Source organism: Lolium perenne, chromosome 6 (assembly GCF_019359855.2).
Source record: "Lolium perenne isolate Kyuss_39 chromosome 6, Kyuss_2.0, whole genome shotgun sequence".
Taxonomy (NCBI): Eukaryota; Viridiplantae; Streptophyta; class Magnoliopsida; order Poales; family Poaceae; genus Lolium; species Lolium perenne.
Genome location: NC_067249.2, coordinates 176,044,629 through 176,071,393, shown reverse-complemented (window position 1 = coordinate 176,071,393; position 26,765 = coordinate 176,044,629). Strand labels below are relative to the sequence as shown.

The following is a 26,765-nucleotide window of genomic DNA, read 5'->3' as shown; positions in this document are numbered from 1 at the left end:
AATACCCTCCTTTCTTAGCTGCGAGGGGAATCTCTGTGAGTAGCATTTATATGTACCCTTTTGTGTTCTATAAAACTAGGGATAAAACTATTGGGAATTGATATTAGTGGCTTGTTTGATTTGTAGGAATTACATACGATTCTCAAAGGATTTTATTCCTATGGGTTTTTTTGTTCCCTAAACTGCCGCTTGATTTGTAGGAATAGAGCATGTAGGATCGTTTCCTACCAACATGTCCTAGCCTATTCCTTTAGGAAACTTTTCATTAGGTGAGACCTCTTGAAAACATTTCTACGCTAGTTGAGTGAGTAACTGCTAGTTCTTTAAATATCCAACTTGAAGTACTAATATTATAATTATTGATAGTTCCTCTGTTTTTTCTAGGCTGCTATCAAACAACAACTCCTACAAATTCCCATAGGATTCATTCCCATAGGATTTAATGAGACATGCCATACCAATCATATTTTTTTTCCTATCCCTCTATTTTTCCTACCCTATTAATCAAACAAGCCCTAAGTTGTGCCGAAACGGTCTTTTTCGCTGAAAGAACTACCTGGTAGATCATGATTAAGTTGATTTGTAGTCCCAAACACGAGTGTTTCTGCTTGATTTCTTCCTTTTGTTCGTTACTCACAGACACATAATAGAGGTTTCAAGCAAGCTTCCCATAGAAACAGCTAGTACAAGGGGACGCTCATCAACAAAGGGCAGCAAGAGAATAGTGGCATCTCAGACACCTGAAGGTGATAATGATCTTGCACTCTCATCACAAGATGTGCCCAAGGCCTTCTCTGCTCTCTCGACAGCTAAGGTGTAGTTCCTCAATTCCACTTGCCTTGTCATATCATCTATATTTGATTGCAGAAGCCAATTAATTGTTGTCTTGCTCGCTTCAAATTGACCAATGTTGTGCTTCTTACTAGGGGACGAAGAAACCTACTGCCAGCAACAATAGTAGGGCTAACCAGAGGCCTCCAGATGGAATCTCGATCAAGCCTGGAATGAAAAGACCATAATCTTTGAAATCACCGGTTGGATCTGAAACAGGTAGTTACGGAAGTGCTAAATCACGATCTAAACGGTGTAAAACAGGTCAGAGCCCAGTACCGCACACATCCTCACTTCAGGAACATTCTCTTGTTGAAGGTATTTCCATAAGCTTACTGCATTTACCAAGTTCTACTGTCAAGTGCTTTACATACGGTTTAGGGCTTTGGTTGCATGATGGCCACACACAGACTTCCTCCCTAACACATCTAATGCTGATACAAGAGAAGCCCTTACTACTGAACTCAGTGATGAGTCAACTAAGATTCACAATTCCGCTGAAGGCATATTTCCTGTATTTAGTATGTTACTTCCAAGTGTACCACCATAATGTACTAAATATTTGTTTTTATATATTGATCTAGATCCCAAAGAAGATGATCTCGTTGGACGGGGACACAACATGGAAAAAGGACCCAAAAGGATGTCCTGACCTCTGCGTGGCAAACTACCAGTCGTTATTCCAAAAGGGAAGACTATGCCTGAGTCAGCTTTCATCGCTGCAAAGTTTGCCAGAGAATGCAACAACGTAGTCAGGAATCATGTGCATGTGCATTCACATTGGAATCACTACAAAGATGATACTAGGCTTCTCGCTGACTATTACGGTGAAGTTGCGGTATGTACGTACTAAGGCCCTTTTCTCCCATGTAATGTTTATATTAAGGGCTCCTTTGATTCATAGGAATAGTGTAGGAATTGTATAGGATTTAGATCCTATAGGATTTTTTTGCCACACTAGTTGTTTGATTCATAGGAATATATCCTATAGGAATAGTCCTATAGGAATTTTGTAGTGCAAATCCTATAGGAAATAAACATGCGGTCATACCTCATGAAATAAAAAATCGCAGAATTAAAGAGAGCTCATCTTCCTATAGGATTCAACTAGGCATGACATAGGAATCGTATGTTCCCTATCCCTATGATTTTCCTATCCTATGAATCAAAGTAGCCCTAAGGTTCTAATTTTTGGAGATATCACTCTTATATTCATGTTCTGTCATGTCGCTAGTCCAAGTTTGTTGTGGACATAAATGTGTTAGCGGTAAAAACAGCTTGTACAAAGCTTCTTCAGAAAGGCCTTCGGCAATGTAGGTACCTCCTAAAAAAGGAGTACTTTTACAACATGGATCATGCCACCCCGAAAGAAAGCCTCGTTGCATCGATGAGTAACGATGAATGGAAAGCGCTTGTGGACCACTGGAATAATCCCCAAATGATGGTCAGTTCCTTTTCTACAACCAATTATTTGACTTGTACATTATTATGTCTACAATTACTAGTTCTACCATTCGTGCAGAAAATATGTGTTGACAACAAAAAAAACAGTGCAATGGTCCAGTTTCATCAACCAACTGGGTCGCGCAGCTATGCAGTGCATCTACAGAATTTGGTAAGCCAAAACCTGTCTGTAATTCACATGAATACTGTGATGGATGTTTCAAGTTTCTTGTCTATTTACTTTGATTTTTGCTTAATGCATTGTTGGATAATTCTACGTTGATCACATTCATTGCGCTACAATGTAATTTACATTTCTGTGCTGGCGTATGTTATTAAGCTTTTTGTACCATTTCCATTACATGATGTTTTTGCCAGCTTCATGTGGTTTCTGTTTAATTATTTCATGGAGAGCTGCAGGCCGATTGAACTAAAATCATGTATGAGCTTTTTGCACATTGTACCCTTGTACCAGGTCCAAGTAGAACCTGCAGGCTTGATTCATGTATGTCTATTATTTCAGGGAGACCCATACAATAATAAAGAGCCCACTCCTTCAGAAATATTCAAGGAGTGCCACTTCAGCCGGAAAAATGGCTTCTCCACCACAGTACAAGATGCAATTGTAAGTAAGCTTTTGCCTCCATGTAAGTTGAATGTTGTATCCTGCTGCTTTTGATAACCTTTGATTTTCTTAATTGCAAACCAAGGCTGAATAGGAAAAGCACCTCTCTGAACATACGGCAGATGGCGGACAAAAGAGTGAGGCCCAGGTTGTATCCGAGGTCCTCTCAAGGAATAAAGCCAAAACTAGTTTTCTTCGAAATGCAGGGCTCGTGTGTTCCTCTGGATCAAAGATTAGCAACCTGGTTGCAGGTCTGGAGATAGAGAAGAGGGGAAGCGCAGAGCTGCTGGATATTGTGAGCAGTCAGCGTGATCAAATGGATGAGCTTAGTAGCAAGGTAGAAGAAGGAGAAAAGAATCGTGCCATCATGGAGGCAAGGATTGAGCAGTTAAGCCAGATAATGCTCACGCAAAGTTAGAAATTCTAACCCAGGTAACATGGTGACCTAGTGGTGCAGTGTTCGACGATTGAACTGTTTGGTGATGCGGTGGTGCTAACTTAACTGTCGTTCTGATGCTGCTCATTGGACAAAGATTGTACTATATTATAGATACAATGCGAATTTTACATGTAATAATATGTAGGCGCCTATATTTTTATCCTGTAGCGTTCTATTCTGCAGGTTTGTGCTAGCCACTATTGGACCCGAATGTTTATCGGCCGGTTTGTTCTACCCAGGTGGGCCGCTAGAGACACTGTTAACATGTTGTAATAATTAGTTGGGCCGAATTTTGTAAAGTGGCCTTCTTTGGCTGGGTTTTTTTGTATATCCTAAATGGGCCGCCGTAGCCCATAACAGTGTCAACGAAATGACCTGCCATCCTCATGTGGGCAATAATCAATTTTTATTGATGCGAGATGACTGGACCTACTATATGGGTCTTACTTTCTGTACAATCGGGCTTCTATTCATGGGATGGGTTGTACGTGATCACTGAGCGAAGGCCCAACGCAAGGGAAGTACAGCATGGGCTGTAATTTCTGCAAAATGGGCCAAACTAGACAGTGAAAACGACCCAAACCAACTGCCACGTGTCCGTTTTAGATTGGCCAACGTGTCTACATCAAATCAAAACATGGCATGAGCGGTCATTCGACACGTGTCGAGCTAAAACATGGCACACGTAGACAATATGTGTCTTTGCCTAATTGGATAAGTGTCGGTTGCTTATTAGTCGGCATGGAAAGTACAAAGTTGCCACGTGTTCTTCTATAATTGGCAAACAACTGCCGAAAAAGTTTTCCCATATGGCAAATTGAAATTGGCCACATGTGTGATGACATCACGCGACAAGACTGACACCTTAATCATTGGTGCGACAACATAATCATTGGTCTAACACAACCGACAACATGGTCTCCGCCAGGGGGTACCGCCCCTATGACGGATATCCGTTGTCATGACTATGCAGGCTGGTTGGGGTTTGGGCTTTGGCAGGTCATCATAGATCCATGACGGGATTTTCTAACCATCAGTATGGCCATTTGTGACGCGAGATCCGCCACGGTCCTGCAAAACGTGTCCATGACGGATTTTCCCCTTCGCTGCCGAACTAAAATTGTTATAGACTAGCCAAATGTTACTAGTGTAAACAAAGGTACCTTAAAAGAATGTCATAGCCAAGTTCCCATATCTCCTCTATGTAACCATAATATGTGTCCTTTTGGCCATTGTTGTTTGTTGCATCAAAGTGGACATCACTGTTTTGGTTGGTGCTCTTTTTATCTTGGGATACCGTGAAAAATATATTCCCATTTATCTCGTACCCTTGGAAAGTCAATACAGTCAAAGATGGTGTCTTGGCCAACAAGTACAGCTGATCTCCAACAGTGGTGTCATTCATGAGATGTTTTTTCAACCAACCGCTGAAAGTCTCCATGTGTTCAAGTATAATCCAGTCGTCCGACTGCCCTCGGTGTTGGGAGCGTACAAAAATCTTGTGTACATTGATATACGGAGCCACCAAGGTGGAACTTTGTAGAACCGTGTAGTGTGCTTGAGTGAAAGAATGCATGTCCATACTTATAATTGCTTTCTTTCCTAGCGTGCCTTTTCCACTTAGTCTCCCCTCATGCCGCGATTCAGGAACACCAATCGTCTTAAGATCATGAATAAACTCAACACAGAACCCAATGACCTCCTCTATTCCATAGCCCTTAGAGATGCTTCCTTCTGTCCTAGCATGGTTATGAACATATTTCTTTAAAACTCCCATGAACCTCTCAAAGTGAAGCATATTGTGTAGGAACACATGTTCTCGTAAATCTCATCGACAAGGTGAACGAAGATATGCGTCATAATATTGAAGAAGGATGGTGGAAACACGAGCTCAAAACTAACAAGACAATGGACCACATCATTCTGCAACCTCTGTAGACTTTCTGGATTGATTACCTTCTGATAAATTGCATTGAGGAATGCACATAGCTTCACAATGGGTACTCGGACATTTTTTGGTAGAAGCCCCCTCAATGCAATCAGAAGCAATTGTGTAATTATCACGTGGAAGTCATGAGACTTCAGGTTCTGAAATTTTATCTCTGCCATATTCATTATTCCCTTGGGATTTCTATTTTTGTGCCCTCGGTTCCTTAGTTGTGCTCAGTTTTCCCCAGCTCCTTAGTTTTTCCTCAGTTTTCCCCAAGACCTTGTCTGAAACCATCACAGATGCTGTAACGGCCGGTTGCCCGACGGTTGACCGTTATCTTCTGACTAGTGGGGCCACGTAGAGCCCGCAAAGACACGTCAGACCATCCATCTTTGTTTGACCGTAAGCATCGCTGTATCCCTGACCAAAACACGCACGAGTGGGGCTTCGGTATATCGAATGACAAGTGGGCCATGGCGCTGATACAAGGGGCAATACACTGGTAGGAATAGATTTTTAAACGGAGCTCTACAGCGATGGCACGGAGGAGGTGGCCTGCGGGGTGCCGAGATGAGATCGACGTCCACAAAGAACTGCATGAGGCGAGACCAGACGCATTAGATAGATATGAACTAGACGCGTTTAACCATGCAAAGAAGAGAAGAAATGGTCGACGACATCGACGACTACCTCAAAACTTTGACTGACCGTGTCCGACACGAACACGAGCAATGTAGAGAAAACTAGTGTCTCTCCTTTCTTGCGTGTATAGATGGGTGCTAGAAGATTGTGGTGGCGAAGGGAAAGACCTCGCGGTGGTCTGTGGCGTCCAGCGTAGCGGGGCGGCGTGGCCGTGCCGACATCGGCATGGATGCATGTTCGGCATTGGCATCAGCATGTACGTTCGGCATTGGCCTCGGCGGTATCTCTGGTGTGTCAGTGATCGAATGAGGGGACGGGATTGAGGGTGCATCCCGACGGTGACCTAGCAGTGGCATCGAGCATAGTGATATGCGTACAGCACGTGTTCGTTGGGAACCACAAGAGGAAGGTGTGATGCGTACAGCGGCAAGTTTTCCCTCAGTATGAAACCAAGGTTTATTGAACCAGTAGGAGACAAGAAGCACGTTGAAGGTTGATGGCGGCGGGATGTAGTGCGGCGCAACACCAGAGATTCCGGCGCCAACGTGGAACCTGCACAACACAACCAAAGTACTTTGCCCCAACGAAACAGTGAGGTTGTCAATCTCACCGGCTTGCTGTAACAAAGGATTAGATGTATAGTGTGGATGATGATTATTTGCAGAAAAACAAGAAACAAAGATTGCAGTAGATTGTATTTCAGTATAGAGAATTGGACCGGGGTCCACAGTTCACTAGAGGTGTCTCTCCCATAAGATAAACAGCATGTTGGGTGAACAAATTACAGTTGGGCAATTGACAAATAAAGAGGGCATGACCATGCACATACATATTATGATGAGTATAGTGAGATTTAATTGGGCATTACGACAAAGTACATAGACCGCTATCCAGCATGCATCTATGCCTAAAAAGTCCACCTTAAGGTTATCATCCGAACCCCCTCCAGTATTAAGTTGCTAACAACAGACAATTGCATTAAGTATTGCGCGTAATGTAATCAGTAACTACATCCTTGAACATAGCACCAATGTTTTATCCCTAGTGGCAACAGCACATCCATAATCTTAGAGATTTCTGTCACTTCCCCAGATTCACGGAGACATGAACCCACTATCGAGCATAAATACTCCCTCTTGGAGTTACAAGCATCTACTTGGCCAGAGCATCTACTAGTAACGGAGAGCATGCAAGATCATAAACAACACATAGACATAACTTTGATAATCAACATAACAAGTATTCTCTATTCATCGGATCCCAACAAACGCAACATATAGAATTACAGATAGATGATCTTGATCATGTTCGGCAGCTCACAAGACCCGACAATTAAGCCCACTGGGGAGAAGACAACCATCTAGCTACTGCTATGGACCCATAGTCCAGGGGTAGACTACTCACTCATCACTCCGGAGGCGACCATGGCGGCGTAGAGTCCTCCGGGAGATGAATCCCCTCTCCGGCAGGGTGCCGGAGGCGATCTCCTGAATCCCCCGAGATGGCATTGGCAGCGGCGGCGTCTCTGGAAGGTTTTCCGTATCGTGGCTCTCGGTACTGGGGGTTTCGCGACGGAGGCTTTAAGTAGGCGGAAGGGCAGGTCAGGAGGCGGCACGAGGGGCCCACACCATAGGGCCGCGCGGCCAGGGCAGGGGCCGCGCCGCCCTAGGGTTTGGCCGCCTCGTGGCCCCACTTCGTCTCCTCTTCGGTCTTCTGGAAGCTTCGTGGCAAAATAGGACCCTGGGCGTTGATTTCGTCCAATTCCGAGAATATTTCGTTACTAGGATTTCTGAAACCAAAACAGCAGAAACAAGAATCGGCACTTCGGCATCTTGTTAATAGGTTAGTTCCAGAAAATGCACGAATATGACAAAAAGTGTGCATAAAACATGTAGATAACATCAATAATGTGGCATGGAACACAAGAAATTATCGATACGTCGGAGACGTATCAGCATCCCCAAGCTTAGTTCTGCTCGTCCCGAGCAGGTAAAACGATAACAAAGATAATTTCTGGAGTGACATGCCATCATAACCTTGATCATACTATTTGTAAAGCATATGTAGTGAATGCAGCGATCAAAACAATGTATATGACATGAGTAAACAAGTGAATCATAAAGCAAAGACTTTTCATGAATAGTACTTCAAGACAAGCATCAATAAGTCTTGCATAAGAGTTAACTCATAAAGCAATAATTCATAGTAGAGGCATTGAAGCAACACAAAGGAAGATTAAGTTTCAGCGGTTGCTTTCAACTTATAACATGTATATCTCATGGATATTGTCAACATAGAGTAATATAATAAGTGCAATATGCAAGTATGTAGGAATCAATGCACAGTTCACACAAGTGTTTGCTTCTTGAGGTGGAGAGAAATAGGTGAACTGACTCAACAATGAAAGTAAAAGAATGGTCCTCCATAGAGGAAAAGCATCGATTGCTATATTTGTGCTAGAGCTTTGATTTTGAAAACATGAAACAATTTTGTCAACGGTAGTAATAAAGCATATGTATCATGTAAATTATATCTTACAAGTTGCAAGCCTCATGCATAGTATACTAATAGTGCCCGCACCTTGTCCTAATTAGCTTGGACTACCGGATCATCGCAATACACATGTTTTAACCAAGTGTCACAATGGGGTACCTCTATGCCGCCTGTACAAAGGTCTAAGGAGAAAGCTCGCATTGGATTTCTCGCTATTGATTATTCTCAACTTAGACATCCATACCGGGACAACATAGACAACAGATAATGGACTCCTCTTTTATGCATAAGCATGTAACAACAATTATTATTCTCATATGAGATTGAGGATATTGTCCAAAACTGAAACTTCCACCATGGATCATGGCTTTAGTTAGCGGCCCAATGTTCTTCTCTAACAATATGCATGCTTAACCATAAGGTGGTAGATCTCCCTTACTTCAGACAAGACGAACATGCATAGCAACTCACATGAAATTCAACAAAGAATAGTTGATGGCGTCCCCAGAAACATGGTTATCGCACAACAAGCAACTTAATAAGAGATAAAGTGCATAAGTACATATTCAATACCACAATAGTTTTTAAGCTATTTGTCCCATGAGCTATATATTGTAAAGGTGAATGATGGAATTTTAAAGGTAGCACTCAAGCAATTTACTTTGGAATGGCGGAGAAATACCATGTAGTAGGTAGGTATGGTGGACACAAATGGCATAGTGGTTGGCTCAAGGATTTTGGATGCATGAGAAGTATTCCCTCTCGATACAAGGTTTAGGCTAGCAAGGCTATTTGAAACAAACACAAGGATGAACGGCGCAGCAAAACTCACATAAAATACACATTGTAAACATTATAAGACTTTACACCGTCTTCCTTGTTGTTCAAACTCAATACTAGAAATTATCTAGACCTTAGAGAGACCAAATATGCAAACCAAATTTTAGCATGCTCTATGTATTTCTTCATTAATGGGTGCAAAGTATATGATGCAAGAGCTTAAACATGAGCACAACAATTGCCAAGTATCATATTATCCAAGACATTTTAGCAAATTACTACATGTATCATTTTCCAATTCCAACCATATAACAATTTAACGAAGAAGAAACTTCGCCATGAATATTATGAGTAGAGCCTAAGGACATACTTGTCCATATGCTACAGCGGAGCGTGTCTCTCTCCCATACAATGAATGCTAGGATCCATTTATTCAAACAAAACAAAAACAAAAACAAACCGACGCTCCAAGAAAAGCACATAAGATGTGATGGAATAAAAATATAGTTTCAGGGGAGGAACCTGATAGTGTTGTCGATGAAGAAGGGGATGCCTTGGGCATCCCCAAGCTTAGACGCTTGAGTCTTCTTGATATATGCAGGGGTGAACCACCGGGGCATCCCCAAGCTTAGAGCTTTCACTCTCCTTGATCATATTGTATCATCTCCCTCTCTTGATCCTTGAAAACTTCCTCCACACCAAACTTAGAACAACTCATTAGAGGGTTAGTGCACAATCAAAATATACATGTTCAGAGGTTACACAATCATTCTTAACACTTCTGGACATTGCATAAAGCTACTGGACATTAATGGATCAAAGAAATTCATCCAACATAGCAAAAGAGGCAATGCGAAATAAAAGGCAGAATCTGTCAAAACAGAACAGTTCGTATTGACGAATTTTATCGAGGCACCAGACTTGCTCAAATGAAAATGCTCAAATTGAATGAAAGTTGCGTACATATCTGAGGATCACTCACGTAAATTGGCATAATTTTCTGAGTTACCTACAGAGAAAACAGCCCAGATTCGTGACAGCAAAGAAATCTGTTTCTGCGCAGTAATCCAAATCTAGTATGAACTTTACTATCAACGACTTTACTTGGCACAATAAAACACTAAACTAAGATAAGGAGAGGTTGCTACAGTAGTAAACAACTTCCAAGACACAAAATAAAAACAAAGTACTGTACTAAAAACCATGGGTTGTCTCCCATAAGCGCTTTTCTTTAACGCCTTTCAGCTAGGCGCAGAAAGTGTGTATCAAGTATTATCAAGAGACGAAGTATCAACATCATAATTTGTTCTAATAATAGAATCAAAAGGTAACTTCATTCTCTTTCTAGGGAAGTGTTCCATACCTTTCTTGAGAGGAAATTGATATTTTATATTACCTTCCTTCATATCAATGATAGCACCAACGGTTCGAAGAAAAGGTCTTCCCAATATAATGGGACAAGATGCATTGCATTCAATATCCAAGACAACAAAATCAACGGGGACAAGGTTATTGTTAACGGTAATGCGAACATTATCAACTTTCCCCAAAGGTTTCTTTGTAGAATGATCAGCAAGATTAACATCCAAATAACAATTTTTCAGCGGTGGCAAGTCAAGCATATTATAAATTTTCTTAGGCATAACGGAAATACTTGCACCAAGATCACATAAGGCATTACAATCAAAATCTTTAACCTTCATCTTAATGATGGGCTCCCAACCATCCTCTAGCTTTCTAGGAATAGAGGCTTCGCGCTCTAATTTCTCTTCTCTAGCTTTTATGAGAGCATTTGTAATATGTTGCGTGAAAGCCAAATTTATAGCACTAGCATTAGGACTTTTAGCAAGTTTTTGTAAGAACTTTATAACTTCAGAGATGTGGCAATCATCAAAATTCAAACCATTATAATCTAAAGCAATGGGATCATCATCCCCAATGTTGGAAAAAATTTCAGCAGCTTTATCACGTGCGATTTCAGCAGTTTTAGCAGTTTCAGGCAATTTCTCGCGCTTTGCATTAGAAGTGAAAACATTGCTAACACCAATTCTTTTATTATTAATAGTAGGAGGTGCAGCAACATGTGTAGCATTAGCATTACTTGTGGTGGTAATAGTCCAAACTTTAGCTACATTTTTCTCTTTAGCTAGTTTTTCATTTTCTTCTCTATCCCACCTAGCACGCAATTCAGCCATTAATCTTATATTCTCATTAATTCTAACTTGGATGGCATTTGCTGTAGTAACAATTTTATTTTCAATATCCCTACTAGGCATAACTTTCGATTTCAAAAGATCAACATCAGAGGCAAGACTATCAACCTTAGAAGCAAGTATATCAATTTTCCCAAGCTTTTCTTCAACAGATTTGTTAAAAGCAGTTTGTGTACTAATAAATTCTTTAAGCATAGCTTCAAGTCCAGGGGGTGTGTTCCTATTATTATTGTAAGAATTCCCATAAGAATTACCATAGCCGTTGCCATTATTATAAGGATATGGCCTATAGTTGTTACTAGAATTATTCCGGTAAGCATTGTTGTTGAAATTATTATTTTTAATGAAGTTTACATCAACATGTTCTTCTTGGGAAACCAATGAAGCTAATGGAACATTATTAGGATCAATATTAGTCCTATCATTCACAAGCATAGACATAATAGCATCAATCTTATCACTCAAGGAAGAGGTTTCTTCGACAGAATTTACCTTCTTACCTTGTGGAGCTCTTTCCGTGTGCCATTCAGAGTAGTTGATCATCATATTATCAAGAAGCTTTGTTGCTTCACCAAGAGTGATGGACATAAACGTACCTCCAGCAGCTGAATCCAATAGGTTCCGCGAAGAAAAATTCAGTCCTGCATAAAAGGTTTGGATGATCATCCAAGTAGTCAGTCCATGGGTTGGGCAATTTTTAACCAAAGATTTCATTCTTTCCCATGCTTGTGCAACATGTTCAGTATCTAATTGTTTAAAATTCATTATGCTACTCCTCAAAGATACAATTTTAGCAGGGGGATAATATCTACCAATAAAAGCATCCTTGCATTTAGTCCAGGAATCAATACTATTCTTAGGCAGAGATAGCAACCAATCTTTAGCTCTTCCTCTTAATGAGAAAGGGAACAATTTTAATTTAATAATATCACCATCTACATCTTTATACTTTTGCATTTCACATAGTTCAACAAAATTATTAAGATGGGCAGCAACATCATCAGAACTAACACCAGAAAATTGCTCTCGCATAACAAGATTCAATAAAGCAGGTTTAATTTCAAAGAATTCTGCTGTAGTAGCAGGTGGAGCAATAGGTGTGCATAAGAAATCATTATTATTTGTGGTTGTGAAGTCACACAACTTAGTATTTTCAGGGGTACCCATTTTAGCAACAGTAAATAAAGCAAACTAGATAAAGTAAATGCAAGTAACTAATTTTTTTGTGTTTTTGATATAGCAAACAAGATAGCAAACAAAGTAAAACTAGCAACTAATTTTTTTGTATTTTGATTTAGTGCAGCAAACAAAGTAGTAAATAAAACTAAGCAAGACAAAAACAAAGTAAAGAGATTGGGATGTGGAGACTCCCCTTGCAGCGTGTCTTGATCTCCCCGGCAACGGCGCCAGAAAAAGAGCTTGATACGCGTACAGCACGCGTCCGTTGGGAACCCCAAGAGGAAGGTGTGATGCGTACAGCGGCAAGTTTTCCCTCAGTATGAAACCAAGGTTTATCGAACCAGTAGGAGCCAAGAAGCACGTTGAAGGTTGATGGCGGCGGGATGTAGTGCGGCGCAACACCAGAGATTCCGGCGCCAACGTGGAACCTGCACAACACAACCAAAGTACTTTGCCCCAACGAAACAGTGAGGTTGTCAATCTCACCGGCTTGCTGTAACAAAGGATTAGATGTATAGTGTGGATGATGATTGTTTGCAGAAAACAGTAAAACAGTATTGCAGTAGATTGTATTTCAGTATAGAGAATTGGACCGGGGTCCATAGTTCACTAGAGGTGTCTCTCTCATAAGATAAACAGCATGTTGGGTGAACAAATTACAGTTGGGCAATTGACAAATAAAGAGGGCATGACCATGCACATACATATTATGATGAGTATAGTGAGATTTAATTGGGCATTACGACAAAGTACATAGACCGCTATCCAGCATGCATCTATGCCTAAAAAGTCCACCTTCAGGTTATCATCCGAACCCCCTCCAGTATTAAGTTGCTAACAACAGACAATTGCATTAAGTATTGCGCGTAATGTAATCAGTAACTACATCCTTGAACATAGCACCAATGTTTTATCCCTAGTGGCAACAGCACATCCATAATCTTAGAGATTTCTGTCACTTCCCCAGATTCACGGAGACATGAACCCACTATCGAGCATAAATACTCCCTCTTGGAGTTACAAGCATCTACTTGGCCAGAGCATCTACTAGTAACGGAGAGCATGCAAGATCATAAACAACACATAGACATAACTTTGATAATCAACATAACAAGTATTCTCTATTCATCGGATCCCAACAAACGCAACATATAGAATTACAGATAGATGATCTTGATCATGTTCGGCAGCTCACAAGACCCGACAATTAAGCACAATGGGGAGAAGACAACCATCTAGCTACTGCTATGGACCCATAGTCCAGGGGTAGACTACTCACTCATCACTCCGGAGGCGACCATGGCGGCGTAGAGTCCTCCGGGAGATGAATCCCCTCTCCGGCAGGGTGCCGGAGGCGATCTCCGGAATCCTCCGAGATGGGATTGGCGGCGGCGGCGTCTCTGGAAGGTTTTCCGTATCGTGGCTCTCGGTACTGGGGGTTTCGCGACGGAGGCTTTAAGTAGGCGGAAGGGCAGGTCAGGAGGCGGCACGAGGGGCCCACACCATAGGGCCGCGCGGCCAGGGCAGGGGCCGCGCCGCCCTAGGGTTTGGCCGCCTCGTGGCCCCACTTCGTCTCCTCTTCGGTCTTCTGGAAGCTTCGTGGCAAAATAGGACCCTGGGCGTTGATTTCGTCCAATTCCGAGAATATTTCGTTACTACGATTTCTGAAACCAAAAACAGCAGAAAACAGCAACTGCCACTTCGGCATCTTGTTAATAGGTTAGTTCCAGAAAATGCACGAATATGACAAAAAGTGTGCATAAAACATGTAGATAACATCAATAATGTGGCATGGAACACAAGAAATTATCGATACGTCGGAGACGTATCACATAGCCGTTCTGACCATGCCGATATCGGCATCGGCAAAGTTTGGAGGCTGTGGTGCTCGAATCAAGGAGGGATTTGTTTCTTGTACGCCAAAAGTGATTTGAAACAAGTTTCGTGTTGAAGGTTAGGTAACGAAAGTTTGTAACTAAGCCCAAAATTATACTAGCGCCATGGTGAGGTTCTTTTTGATAGAGCTATACGATTGGGCAAACTTTTTTGACACTTTTTAGATAGGGTTCCTTGTTGTTACACGTATGGCATCATGTATGGCAAATTTGGGATCATTTGGAGATGTTCGAAAAAATCACTTTGCTTAAACGCATGCCGTTTCGTCTCAGTGAAACCAGCTTTTCTAACAAGGTGATTTATTCTACCTTCTCTAAATGACCTCAAATTTCATACAGCTGATCTTCTATACATAGATAGATAGATTGTTTCGTTTTTATATTTTTCGAACTTTTTATTTCCCTTTATAATATCCAATTGATTTTCAGGTCAAAACCTCGAAAAACAGCATCATGTATGGCATCATTTTCGCCATAAATTTCAAATTTTGTGAAACTTTCCCTTTTAGATATTCCTTGTTGTTATAGATATGGCATAATGTATGCCAAATTTGGTTAGGTCTCACTGAAACCAGCTTTTGTAACAAGTTAGGTTTTTTCGACCTTCTCAAAAGGGATTTTTTTCTACCTTCTCTAAATGACCTCAAAAATCATACAGACGATCTTCTATACAAAGATAGGTAGATTGTTTCGTTTTTACATTTTTTTGAACTTTTATTTCCCTTTATAATACCCATTTGTTTTCAGGTCAAAACCTCGAAAGTTAACATAACTAGATGGTGAACCCTTCCAAACTTCAAATACAGAGATAGATAGATTGGTTCGTTTATCATTTTTACCGTGAATAGTAATGGCTACAAGAAATCGGTGATGGTTTATCATTTTTTGCGTGAAAAGTAATGGATACAACAAATCGGTGATGGTTTATCATTTTTTGCGTGAAAATTAATGGCTACAACAAATCGGTGATGGTTTATCATTTGGGATTTTCGTGAAAATTAATGGCTACAACAAATCGGTGACGGTTTATCATTTTTTGCGTGAAAATTTATGGCTACAACAAATCGGTGATGGTTTATCATTTTTTGCATGAAAAGTAATGCCTAAAAGAGTTTATAATTTTTAGCGCGTGAAAATAAATATAGAAAACCACCCTTTAGCATACTTAGAGAGTGGAAGGTAACCGCCGACAGAGAGAGAGAGGGGTTATCCTGCCCGTTAGATCATACGATCAACGGTCGGCGGGCACGATCCGCGTGACATGGGCTAGACCAATCAGGGCAATGTTGCACGTGTGAGAGAATTTGTGGAGGGAGAGGGCAAAAATGAGTAGTATCAAGAAACCAAGGGCACCTATGTAATAAACAGACTAAGGGATTCAAATATGAGATTTAAAATGGAAAATGCGTGTTTTGTACAATAAAACTCATCTTGGCCTATCTCAAACTATTTGCAATACAAATATACATGAGTGTGAGAATTGTGGCCTCATTTAGACAAAGTATGTTTTGGGGAAAGCTGTTTTGGGAAGGGCTTATTGTGGAAAACCATGCACCTTCATAGCTACTAGGTGATTTGAGAAGGCCTTTGAGAAATGGCAATTTGTGGTAAAACTTGATTTATCTATGACTTATCTATGTTTTGAGAACTGGCAATTTGTGGTAAAGACTCCATGAGTATGTGCCACTATTTTTTGGAATTTTGTGCACATTAAATGACTCATTTAACTAGTTAATCCCATTTGTTGACTATCTGTTGACCAGCTACTTGAGGGTAAAACTGAGCATATTGCACTAGCCAGTATTAGCACTCAAGGGGAAAACTGAGCACACAAAAAATGCTAGTATAATACTCGAGGTTATACCTGAGTATATCTAAATTTCCAGGGTTAGACTCGAGGACGCGTGTTGCGGTGCAGAAATGAAAGACGTGCAATTGTTGACGCGTAGACGCCAGTCGCGGTGCAGAAGTCGAAGACGGGCAATCGTGGACGCGTGGCGCATTGCAGAAGTCCAAGACGTGCAGACGTGCAGCTGTGGACGCGTAGGATGCGGGTCACATTAACCACCCCTTGCCTTTATAGACGCCTCCTCCCACTATCTCTGTCACTCTCACTCGCCTACGCAACGCCGCCTCTCTCACGTCCCATCATCTTCTCCAAAGCAAAAAACCCTCTTCCTCTCCCTCTCCTCTGCCGGCGAGATGGACAAGGAGAATGCCAATCCCATCGTCCACGGCGCCGTCGGCTCCAAGCGCGATGCCTCCCTCTTCGACGCCGTCCCCTCAACGGGCATCGCCGCCGTCCCCTCAACGGACGTCGCCGCCGCCTCCGCCGGTGCATCGGAGGCTGCTGCCGCCGGTCGCGGTCAGATCCCGCCGGGATATGACCCCTACAAGCCGGTGCCATACGTCCCGCCCCCGAACCCCTACGACACCTCCATGGAGGACCCATGGAACGAGGTAACTACGGTTTGCTTCCTTTTTTGTTCCCCATTCCTTTTTGAACCCTATTTGTGCTGGTGTAGATGGATCTGTGGATGGATGAGTATTGGGCTAATATTTGCGCCGATTTTATTCCATTTTGCTTTGATCCCTCCTTGATTTCGTTTAAGATTTGGGGTTCGGCCGTTCGGTTAATTTATGCAAGTAATAATGGGATCTCAATCAGTTAATTTATGCAAGTAATCATAGGATCTCAATCAGTTATTTTATGCATGAATCAAGATATCAACCGTTTAATTTTGCAAATAATCTGGAATGTGTTCAAGTTCAGATCTGGAATCTTTTTCTTTGCCTATGATGAATCCGTGGGCACAGATTTTTACAGGGAGGGTTCAGCGAACCATTTATGTGTACAAATCTGTTGTGCATGAGCTTTGGTTCGCTTACACCATCCCTGTAGACATATAATCGTGTCCACTCTAACTGAGGCTGCCTCTGTTTTTCCTAACTTTGTTATCATGCACGTTAGTCATCGTTGCAACTCATTCACTAATAAATTCCCATTTGATATGGATCAGCTGTCTGGCAGCGACGCCGGCAGCGATGACGAGCACCATGACGTCAAGACTCGCCAGGAGCTGCGGAGGCTGCAGGTCGGCCAGTACGTCTCCTACCTCGCCATCGCCAAGGGTGTCTACAGGTGCCCCTTCTGCACTAGGAGGCTCGGCGGCACTGACTTCAACTGCCTCCTCACGCATGCCGAGAACATCGGCCACACCAACCCCAAGGTCCGCGCGTCGGTGAACCCCAACTCCTTTCGCGCCAAGCACTTGGCGCTCGGCATGCACCTCCGCAGCATCCAGCGGGTGGAGATCTCCGGCGGGCGCATGCCTCCGCTCAAGCCCAAGGCTCCCAAGGGGAGCAACAAGTGGAGGCAGAGGCAGATGGGGTAGGCGGAGTCCTGGACGTGTGCTGCTGCTGCCTCCTCCATTTTGTTGTTGGGATCCCTTTGTTGTTAGCTAGGGATCCCTCGTTGTTATGTTGTTAGTATGATGGTGTTGTACTGCTGTGAAGAACCTCGAACCCTACTATGTTTGGCTGCTGAATGCAGCTTATTATCTATATTATCTATCCCTATTCTACTATATGACCTTGTGAATTTATCGTACATTCCCTGTAGATTTGCTTCTAGATTTAACTACATACATATGGACCAGATGGAGTACTAGATTGGGCTCCCTACTAGATTTGCTGCCATATTGGGCAAACAACGAGGGCCAAAAGGCACAAATAATAATTGAAGAAAGACAGAAATGCAAGCTTCTCTAGATTTGATACTAATTAGGTGAAAAAAGGCACAGAGAAGGAGGCAGAAAAGGTACTCTTAAAAGGGAAATGCCAATGGCCGAGAGAGACAAAACCCAGCTCCTGCTCACGTGCAACCAAACGCTATCTCGTCCTGTCCCACGCGGTCCCTTTCTACCAGCCCCACGCGACGCGGGCCCACACGACGTGGCCCCACACGTCAGCACGGAGCGGTCAACTTAACGGGAATCCTGCCGTCTGAGCTGCTTCTGCGGGTTTCAAACAAGCACTTGGGGAAAACTGAGGAAAAACTAAGGAGCTTGGGAAAACTGAGCACAACTAAGAAACTGAGGGCACGAAAATAGAAATCCCTATTCCCTTTATATTGGACGAGAAGCCATACTGGACCTTGATACTGCTCAGGCATTCAAAAATAATTCCTTCTCTACTTTTGTAGAGCCTAGCTGGAGTAATGACGTCCTTTATATGTCTCATTCTCTGGTTCTTTAATACGTTGTTGGTCCTCCCGTGCTTCCGGTGTATCTTTTGTCTTCTCATACACGCCCAGGAAGCCTAGCAGGTCCACGCAAAAAAAAATCGTCACGTGCATGACATCGATTGAAGAGCGGACCTCTAGGACTTCCCAATAGGGTAGCTCCAAAAATATAGATTTCTTCTTCCACATGGCCGTGTGTCCGGCAGTGTCATTCAGAACAGACTGTCCGCCAGGACCCTTCCTTAAGATTACTTCTAGATCCTCGACCATACCAAATATATCAGTACCATGACGGTGGGCAGGCTTCTTCCGGTGATCTGCCTCACCTTTGAAGTGTTTGCCTTTCTTTCTTACGGGATGGGTACGCGTAAGAAATCGACGATGCCCCAGGTACACGACCTTCTTAGATTTATCGAAATATACATTGTCAGTCTGATATAAACAGTGTGTGCATGCATTGTATACCTTGACTGTCCTGAAAGGTTAGCAAGAGTAGGCCAATCATTGACGGTTATGAAAAGCAACGCTCGTAGGTCAAATTCCTCCTGTTTGTGCTCGTCCCACACACGTACACCTGTTATGGCCCACAACTGTAGAGGTTCTTCAACTAAATGGCTTCAGGTACACATCAATATCATTGCCGGGTTGCTTCGGGCCCTGGATGAGCACTGGCATCATAATGAAGTTTCGCTTCATGCACAACCAAAGGGGAAGGTTACAGATACATAGAGTCACATGCCAGGTTCTATGACTGCACCTTTGATCTCCAAAAGTATTCATGTTACCTGTACTTAGACCAAACATTAAGTTCCTTGCATCCTCTGCAAAAGTACGGGGACTTTCTATCGATTTTTCTCCACTGTGACCCATCAGCAGGATGTCTCAACATCGCGTCTTTCTTACGGCCTTCTTTGTGCCATCGCAATAACCTGGCGTGCTCTTTATTTTGGAACAAACATTTCAGTTGTGGTATTATAGGAGCATACCACATAACCTTGGTAGGAACCCTCTTCCTGGGGCGCTCGCCCTCAACATCACCCGGGTCATCTCGTCTGATCTTATACCGCAATGAAGTGCACACCGGCCATGCATCTAAATTCTCGTACTCATCGCGGTAGAGGATGCAGTCATTAATGCATGCATGTATCTTCTGCACGTCTAATCCTAGCGGGCAGACAACCTTCTTCGCTTCGTACGTACTGGCGGGCAATTTGTTACCCCTTGGAAGCTGCTTCTTAATTATTTTTAGCAACTTTTCAAATCCCGAGTCAGTCACACCGTTCTCTTCCTTCCATTGCAACAATTTCAGTGTGCTACCTAGATTTTTCTAGCCATCTTCGCAAGTTGGGTACAACAATTTGTTGTAATCCTCTAACATTTGGTCGAAGTTCAACCTTTTCTTTTTAGTTTCACAGTTTCTCCTTGCATCAGCAATGGCCCGACCAAGATCGTCAGCAGGCTCATCTGATGCCTCTTGATTTTCTGCTTCATTGTTTGCATTGTCTTCTGATGGAAAATAATCCCCTGTTGCAGTATCATCGTATTTAGGGAACATGTGATAGTTGCCATTATCCTCTTCTTCTTCACTGTCTTCCATCATAACCCCTCTTTCTCCGTGCTTGGTCCAACAATTGTAGTTGGGCATGAAACTGGACCGCATCAGGTGGGTGTGAAGGGTTTTCTAGGAAGAGCAATTTATGTTATTCTAACAGTTAACACATGGACAATATATAAAACCACCCCGTTTGTTTTTCCTCAGCCACACCGATAAAAAAAATCAGGCCCGCAGTGAAGGTGTTAGTCACTGTACATCCATTGCCGATTCATCTACATGATATAATTAAGCTTATCAAAAACCATTACAGAACATCATGATTAGTGAAGCGATGTATATATATATATACATGCATTTTATCAATGACAGATGAAAGGATAAAGTTGTTAACCTCGATGGTGAAAGGAAAAAAGAGAGGAGAAAGCTTAAGTGTGGCTTGTTTTGTGTGAACTTAAGTGGTAAAAGCTCTTAGGCATTTCATCGAGCACCTCTTGTGCATTAGAAAAGAGAGCAAAACAACATACACCTCTTGTGCTAAGAAGTGAAAAAAGCTAAGTGTGACTCACACTTCGGCAGGGCAGGGTATATATATAGAGATGAGCCTTTAGTCCTAGTTGGTAAGACAAACCGGGATTAAAGGTCTTGCGGGTCCCGGTTTGTACAAAAGGTCTTGCGGCAGGGCATACCAAGGCCCGTGCACCTTAGTCCCGCTTTGTATTACAAACCGGGACCAAAGGCCTCAAACGAATCAGAACTAAAGGGTGGCGTCGGCCCGCGCCGCTCGAACCGGGACCAATGCCTCCCATTGGTCCCACTTCATTTTTAAACCGGGACTAAAGCTCCCAGGGGCTTTGGACGAAATCTTGTTTTCTACTAGTGCTCGGTAAAATCAACATTAAATTATACAATCTGGTCAAAGAAGCTAATCCATCCGAAGTGGCGAAGTCCTATTGGTCCAAGCCCACTTGTGGTTTGTTGATTTTTCTTGCAATTTTTCTTGATAATATGGTTTGTGCCGTATCTAATGATCCGTTAATATATTTTTTGTCATATAATTATTGATTGTTGTGGTTTATCGACTATACTATGGTGGTACCATACTAATGATTGTTGAGTATCAACTATACCCAAATTATTAGGAAAAGTACATCATATATTATATGTGTTTATTTTGATAGTTTTTAACAAGATACTCCCCCTCTCACAGTTTTATTAGGCGCGCACGTTACCCCTAGGTTGCAAATTTGATCAAGTTAGTATTAGTTATATGTTACAAAAAATTATATCATTAGCAAGTTTAGATATTCTATTTTCTAATGATATAATTTTTGCATTATATAATTTAAATTATATAGGTCAAATTGACGACCTAGTGATACGGGGAGGACTAGTAAATTGAGACGGAGGGAGTATCAGTGAGCTACTCGCGAGTTTTACGAGTGGAGCCAAGCCGAATTATAAATCTTGCCTTGGTTGCTATTGCTAAACAGTTATGTTCAGCCAACTCGGTAGTTAAGGGCATCTCCAGCGGCGCGACGCAAACGGACGCTGAGCGACCGTTTTTGTCCGCCGTGACCGAAAATACGTCTGGCACCACCTCCAACGGGGCGACGCAAAGTGACCGGGCCATCCGCGGAGACGTAAACCTGGCCCAAATATGCGCCAGGTTTGCGTCTCCGCGGATGCTCCGCGGTCCGCTCGCTTCCCCACGGGCCCTCATGGCAGCGACCCAGGTTCGATTGGCCTCGAATTCACAACGCGCGCCGATCAACCGCCGCAATGGAGCGCCGAACCGCCACGGAAGAGCAACCGCCAGCCTCTTCATTATACGCGCCGCCGTTAATCCCCGCACATTATAACCCATGCGTCTACGGTAATTCAAGTTCAACCGCCTCCTTCTTCTTCTTCTCCAACACCGGCACGCCATGAGCGACTACACGTTGCCGTCCGACTCGGAGAGCGAGGGCAAGTTGACCGGATTTCTGCATTGGTGGGAATCCCCTGCGACGCCTAGCGATCCGGGCTCCACGCCCAGCGACCCTGCCTCCACGCCGAGTGAGGAGGAGGAGGACGGAGGAGGCAATGCCAGCGAAGACCAGGAGGAGGACGAAGGCGGCGCTGGCAGCGACGCCGAGGACGAGGAGGAGGGGCAGGAGGAGGAGGAGGAGGAGGAGGACTCCGACACCAAGTTCGCCCGGTTGGAGGCGCAGGAGGCGGCAAGGAAGAAGTCCAGGGCCCGGGCAACGGCGCTGGCGCGGGCGGCGCGTCGTCGTCCGTTCACCGACGACGACGACGACGAACACGCCATTTCTTCCAGTTTCAACTCCTCGACGGGCGCGTCATCCTCCAGTTCCGACGAGGAGGTGACAAGCAAGAGGCGCAGGAGTTTGGACGATGAGGCATGGCCTTCTAACAAGAAGGCCAAAAATTAGTTTTAGTTTATATGTTTTAAAATTTGTTCTTCTTTGTATGTTAAATATGTTTGAATCTATTCGATTGAAGTATCCGGTTAATTGTTAGGCTATAATCTATTCGATTGGAGCAACATGACATCATTGAGTACTACTTTTCCGCGTTTAAACTTAATCATTCACCAAAAATGAAAAGAAGTAGCACAAAAAAAAAACACTTACATGTCCAAAATACGTCGGACCGCTGGAGGTAGCCCACGACGCAAACGGACATTTCGTCCCTCGCGGTCATTTTGGCGTCCGCCAGGCGACGCAAACGGGTTGCGCGCCAGCTGAAGATGCTCTAACCGAGCTTTATTGAGTCTAGCCTGGCTCGACTTGGCTCAAATTCCAGGCCTAGGCTGAACACGCCTTTCATCTCTGAATTTGTGTGATGGTATGCACAAACCAGGAAAAAACATTCTGCCTCGTGACATACTTTGCTTATGAGAATGGCAGGTGAACCGCTTGAAGATATTTGCAGGGACCACCTTGCCTCCTCCGGAACGGAAGGTGCGGCTCTGCGGAGCGATCTCTTTCTCTTCAAAAGCATCAACTTTGTGGCTCCCAACTTTGTCACGTACTGATCATAACGTAATCCGCATCAAAGCATCTGGGAGGAACACCCAAGAGACTAGAGTGGTTGTAGTGAGTAGTGACCTCAGACCCCTCTTGCGTACAGATATTTGGGCCCAAGAAATGACCATTAGTTTGGAGAGATTAGCGAGATGCAGATTAACTTGGAGAAAATGAAGCCGCACTTAAAACTGGTGATGGCAACAATCGTTCACCAGCCAAAAGTGGCATCCAGACTATGAATGAACACAAGGCATCAGTTGTTTGAAGCTGCATAAGAACAGACAAGAAAAGCTAAGGAAAGAGGACAAAAAAATCCCCCCTCACTCTCCCAGTCGACATCGGGGCGCTCACCGCCGCCGCCTCACCACTCCTCCCTTCCGGTGCTTGCTCGCCGCCGCTGCCATTGGCTCCGCCCCCCGCTGTCAAAGGGTGCCGGGGGCAGTTCCTCTCGTGTGTGGTGTCGACGGCCCTCGGGCTTGGTTGGGGAAGACAATGGCGGCCCGCCGGCGCAGGCAAGCCAGGGTGGTGGTCCCGGGGTCGCGGTGGGTGCAAAGGTGAGGCGGGCTGCCGGCTCCGCCATATTACAATATGAGAGAGAGAATCTTTCAAATGATATTTCAACTTTATATTATCAACACAACCTCAATGTAGTAATACTACATGTCACACCCGTATTTTTCATATGTTGAAGTTTGTTGTTTAGTATGTTGCACCAACCATGGATCCGTGTCGCAAAGAAGACATCACTTTGATCTTTTACTGTGTTGCATAAAGTAATACATTGCCCTTCTTTTCTCATCAAGTGATGGAGGGGTTATTTGAGAGAATAACCCCTCCAAAAAGGAATACCAGATTATTTATAGCTAACAAAAAAAAATTTAAACCTCCTTCCTTCTTCATAAGCTACCCGTTGTAAATAACGGACTCCGTGCATATCTCCCCACCTACTCTCCAGCAGCGCAAGGAGGTCGACACGTGCACCAGAGTCCAGAGGACGAAGCCATGGCCGACCCAGAGGCGCTGGTGGGGAGCGGCGCCCAGCAGGACGACATGCTGCGGGTGGTCGCCGCCCTGGCCGGCATCCTGGAGCGCGTGGCGGAGCGCAACGACGTGGCGACGGCGGCGGCCGGCACCGCGGAGGTGGCGGCGCCGGCGTCGGCGTTCCGGTCGACGAGCAAGCCCGGCATCTCGGTGCGCGCGTACGTGTCGCGCGTGGCGCGGTTCGCCGGGTGCAGCCCGGCGTGCTACGTCGTGGCCTACATCTACCTCGACCGGCTGCTGCACCGCGGCCGCCGCTTCGCCCTGGCCGTGGACTCGTACAGCGTGCACCGTCTCCTCATCACGACCGTGCTCGCGGCCGTCAAGTTCATGGACGACATGTGAGTTTCTCTGTGCGATCAAGTAATTCCAACAGCTCAGCTAAGCTAATTTGTTCTGCACGTATGTGCACGATCATGTTGGTGATTAATTTTTGGTGGTCGGAGGGGAATTATGCTAATTATAAGTCGCTCTGCCTCTGCACTTGATAGTCACTGAGTTGTTTCTGGTCGCCATGTTCAGCTTGGTTAAGAATCTGAATTTTGGCAAGTATTGGATAGAACACCAAAAGCATTACTTGGACCACCTGAAGTTTGGTTCCCTGTTCTTTGGATTTAGCTTGCAGGTTCAAACTTTGAAGATTCTTGTTGGAAGAGTAGCGAGAGCTGTGACAAAGCGCTCTGCTACTACTCGACTTAGGCTTAGGATTCTCTGCCTGCTAGGAATAGTTTGGGACTTGCCTTGGAAGTAACACGAGAATCATTCTACTCCCATTACCAGAATTATGCTCCAGTTTGCTCTGCATATACCATTATCAGGTCTAGTAACTGTCGGCGCATACATGGTCTATACATGAGTTTTCTTCAGGTCAGTTCATACAGTATAGAAGCACACGTTGAGTTCAGAAAGAAATATCAGTGGAAATCATTGGCACTCATGTACTACTGTGCTAATAATGCACAAAAGAAGTCAATCAGTGAGCAGGCCTCTACTTTTAACTACGCTTTCAAGCTTAGATTTGCACTAGGTACACAGAGTGATTGTCCTTGCAAATTAAAACAGGCAGTACAAAGGCAAAGTTATGCTTGTCGAGGAGAGGAGAGCAGAAACAGCGTATGTGGTGGCTGCTCCTTCCACCCAGCCACACGCATCCAGCGTGGACCCGATCAAGGACATAGACTAGAATCCCACCCTGCCCACTCGCCTTTTTGTTAACAACTTAATCCAGTCGCCAGTTGTGGGGGGATTGCGACCGGTAACTTGCCATCTCTGCTGATGTTTGCTGCTCACTTCTCCCCCATTGTCATGGCCCAGGCGTATCTCTTTCAAGGTTTAGTCTTTGGGAAAAAGCGATATAATTAACTGACCCAACTTGGCATCCTTAAAGAATTGGTTTGGACTTTGGTGCCGAGTTGGTAATTCTGGTTGTGTTTTGTTGGGTTGCTTAACTGATCCTCTGACAGCAAACTCAATCATAAGCCTGATGAAAGAGCTGGAGAAATATACAGTAAAATGCAAAAAAAGGTTAAGCTGAAAAAAGAGTGAATCAAAAGTTCATGTTGTCTCTCTGTGCAGATGCTACAACAACGCATACTTCGCCAAGGTCGGCGGCATCAGCCTGGCGGAGATGAACTACCTGGAGGTGGACTTCCTGTTCGGCATCGGGTTTGACCTGAACGTGACGCCCAAGACCTTCGGTGACTACTGCGCTGTGCTCCAGTCCGAGATGATGTGCGCCGAGGCTCCCCCCGCGCCGCTGAGGCTGCAGCACTGCTGCCTCTCCGAGTCCGAGGACGACGCGGGCAGCTGCGGCTCTCAGCAACAGCTCGCAGCATGAAGCCACCGGTGGGTCAGCCGGGCGCGTGTGGAAGAAAAGCTCGCATTGTATATGGCTGATTGCATGATGTGTACAATTCTGTTAGTCCATGTGTTTAATTAGATTTAGTGTGCTAGATAGCTAGGGTCGTCGTCCTCCTGCCGTGCTGCATGATGCTTGAAAGTTGCAACAAAATGTACTCTAGTGTGCACTCTTCCTTAGTTTTCGTTGGGTGTGGTGGTGTAGGTCAATGAAACACTAGCGTGTAAGGTTAATTATATGCCATATTTCTTCTCCTGTGAAACAGAATGTACAGTTTTGAACCTGTTTGGTCACTTCAGCATTCCTTGTATATATATGTGGTGGCATTGTGTTGTTGTTAAACTGTGATGGCCAACCTAGTTTTCAAAAATCTGTGATGGCAAAAGTAATAGCAGCAGTAAGGTTGACATATAAGCATACTAAGAAGCTGACACGCCCTTGGCTATTAGATTGTTGGATAAATTATTGTAGAAGAGCTATAATATCCGGGTTACTGAAGTACTCTACAAGTGTTGTTGTGGAAGCACCGTTGAAATGATGTAAAAGTGCTACAGTAGTGTTAAGGTTTGGAA

The 26,765-nt window shown here is 43.9% G+C and overlaps 1 protein-coding gene and 1 pseudogene across 1 annotated transcript; one reads left to right on the top strand and one right to left on the bottom strand.

Annotated features, from left to right (window-relative positions):
• Window positions 1-4,482: 4,482 nt before the first annotated feature.
• On the bottom strand, window positions 4,483-20,268 carry LOC139832565 (uncharacterized; annotated as a pseudogene).
• Window positions 20,269-24,221: 3,953 nt separating this feature from the next.
• On the top strand, window positions 24,222-26,535 carry LOC127306881 (cyclin-P4-1). The gene is made up of 2 exons (XM_051337581.2): window positions 24,222-24,676; window positions 25,911-26,535. The coding sequence occupies exons 1-2, from the start codon at window positions 24,300-24,302 to the stop codon at window positions 26,170-26,172; spliced, it is 639 nt and encodes a 212-aa protein (XP_051193541.1). The 5' UTR covers window positions 24,222-24,299; the 3' UTR covers window positions 26,173-26,535.
• The last annotated feature ends 230 nt before the right edge of the window (window positions 26,536-26,765 follow it).

Excerpts from the sequence above, each read along its gene's own strand:
- LOC127306881 (XM_051337581.2), top strand. The coding sequence starts at position 24,300 with ATGGCCGACCCAGAGGCGCTGGTGGGGAGCGGCGCCCAGCAGGACGAC. Across the intron at positions 24,677-25,910 it reads GTCAAGTTCATGGACGACAT|ATGCTACAACAACGCATACT; the intron begins GTGAGTTTCTCT and ends CTCTCTGTGCAG.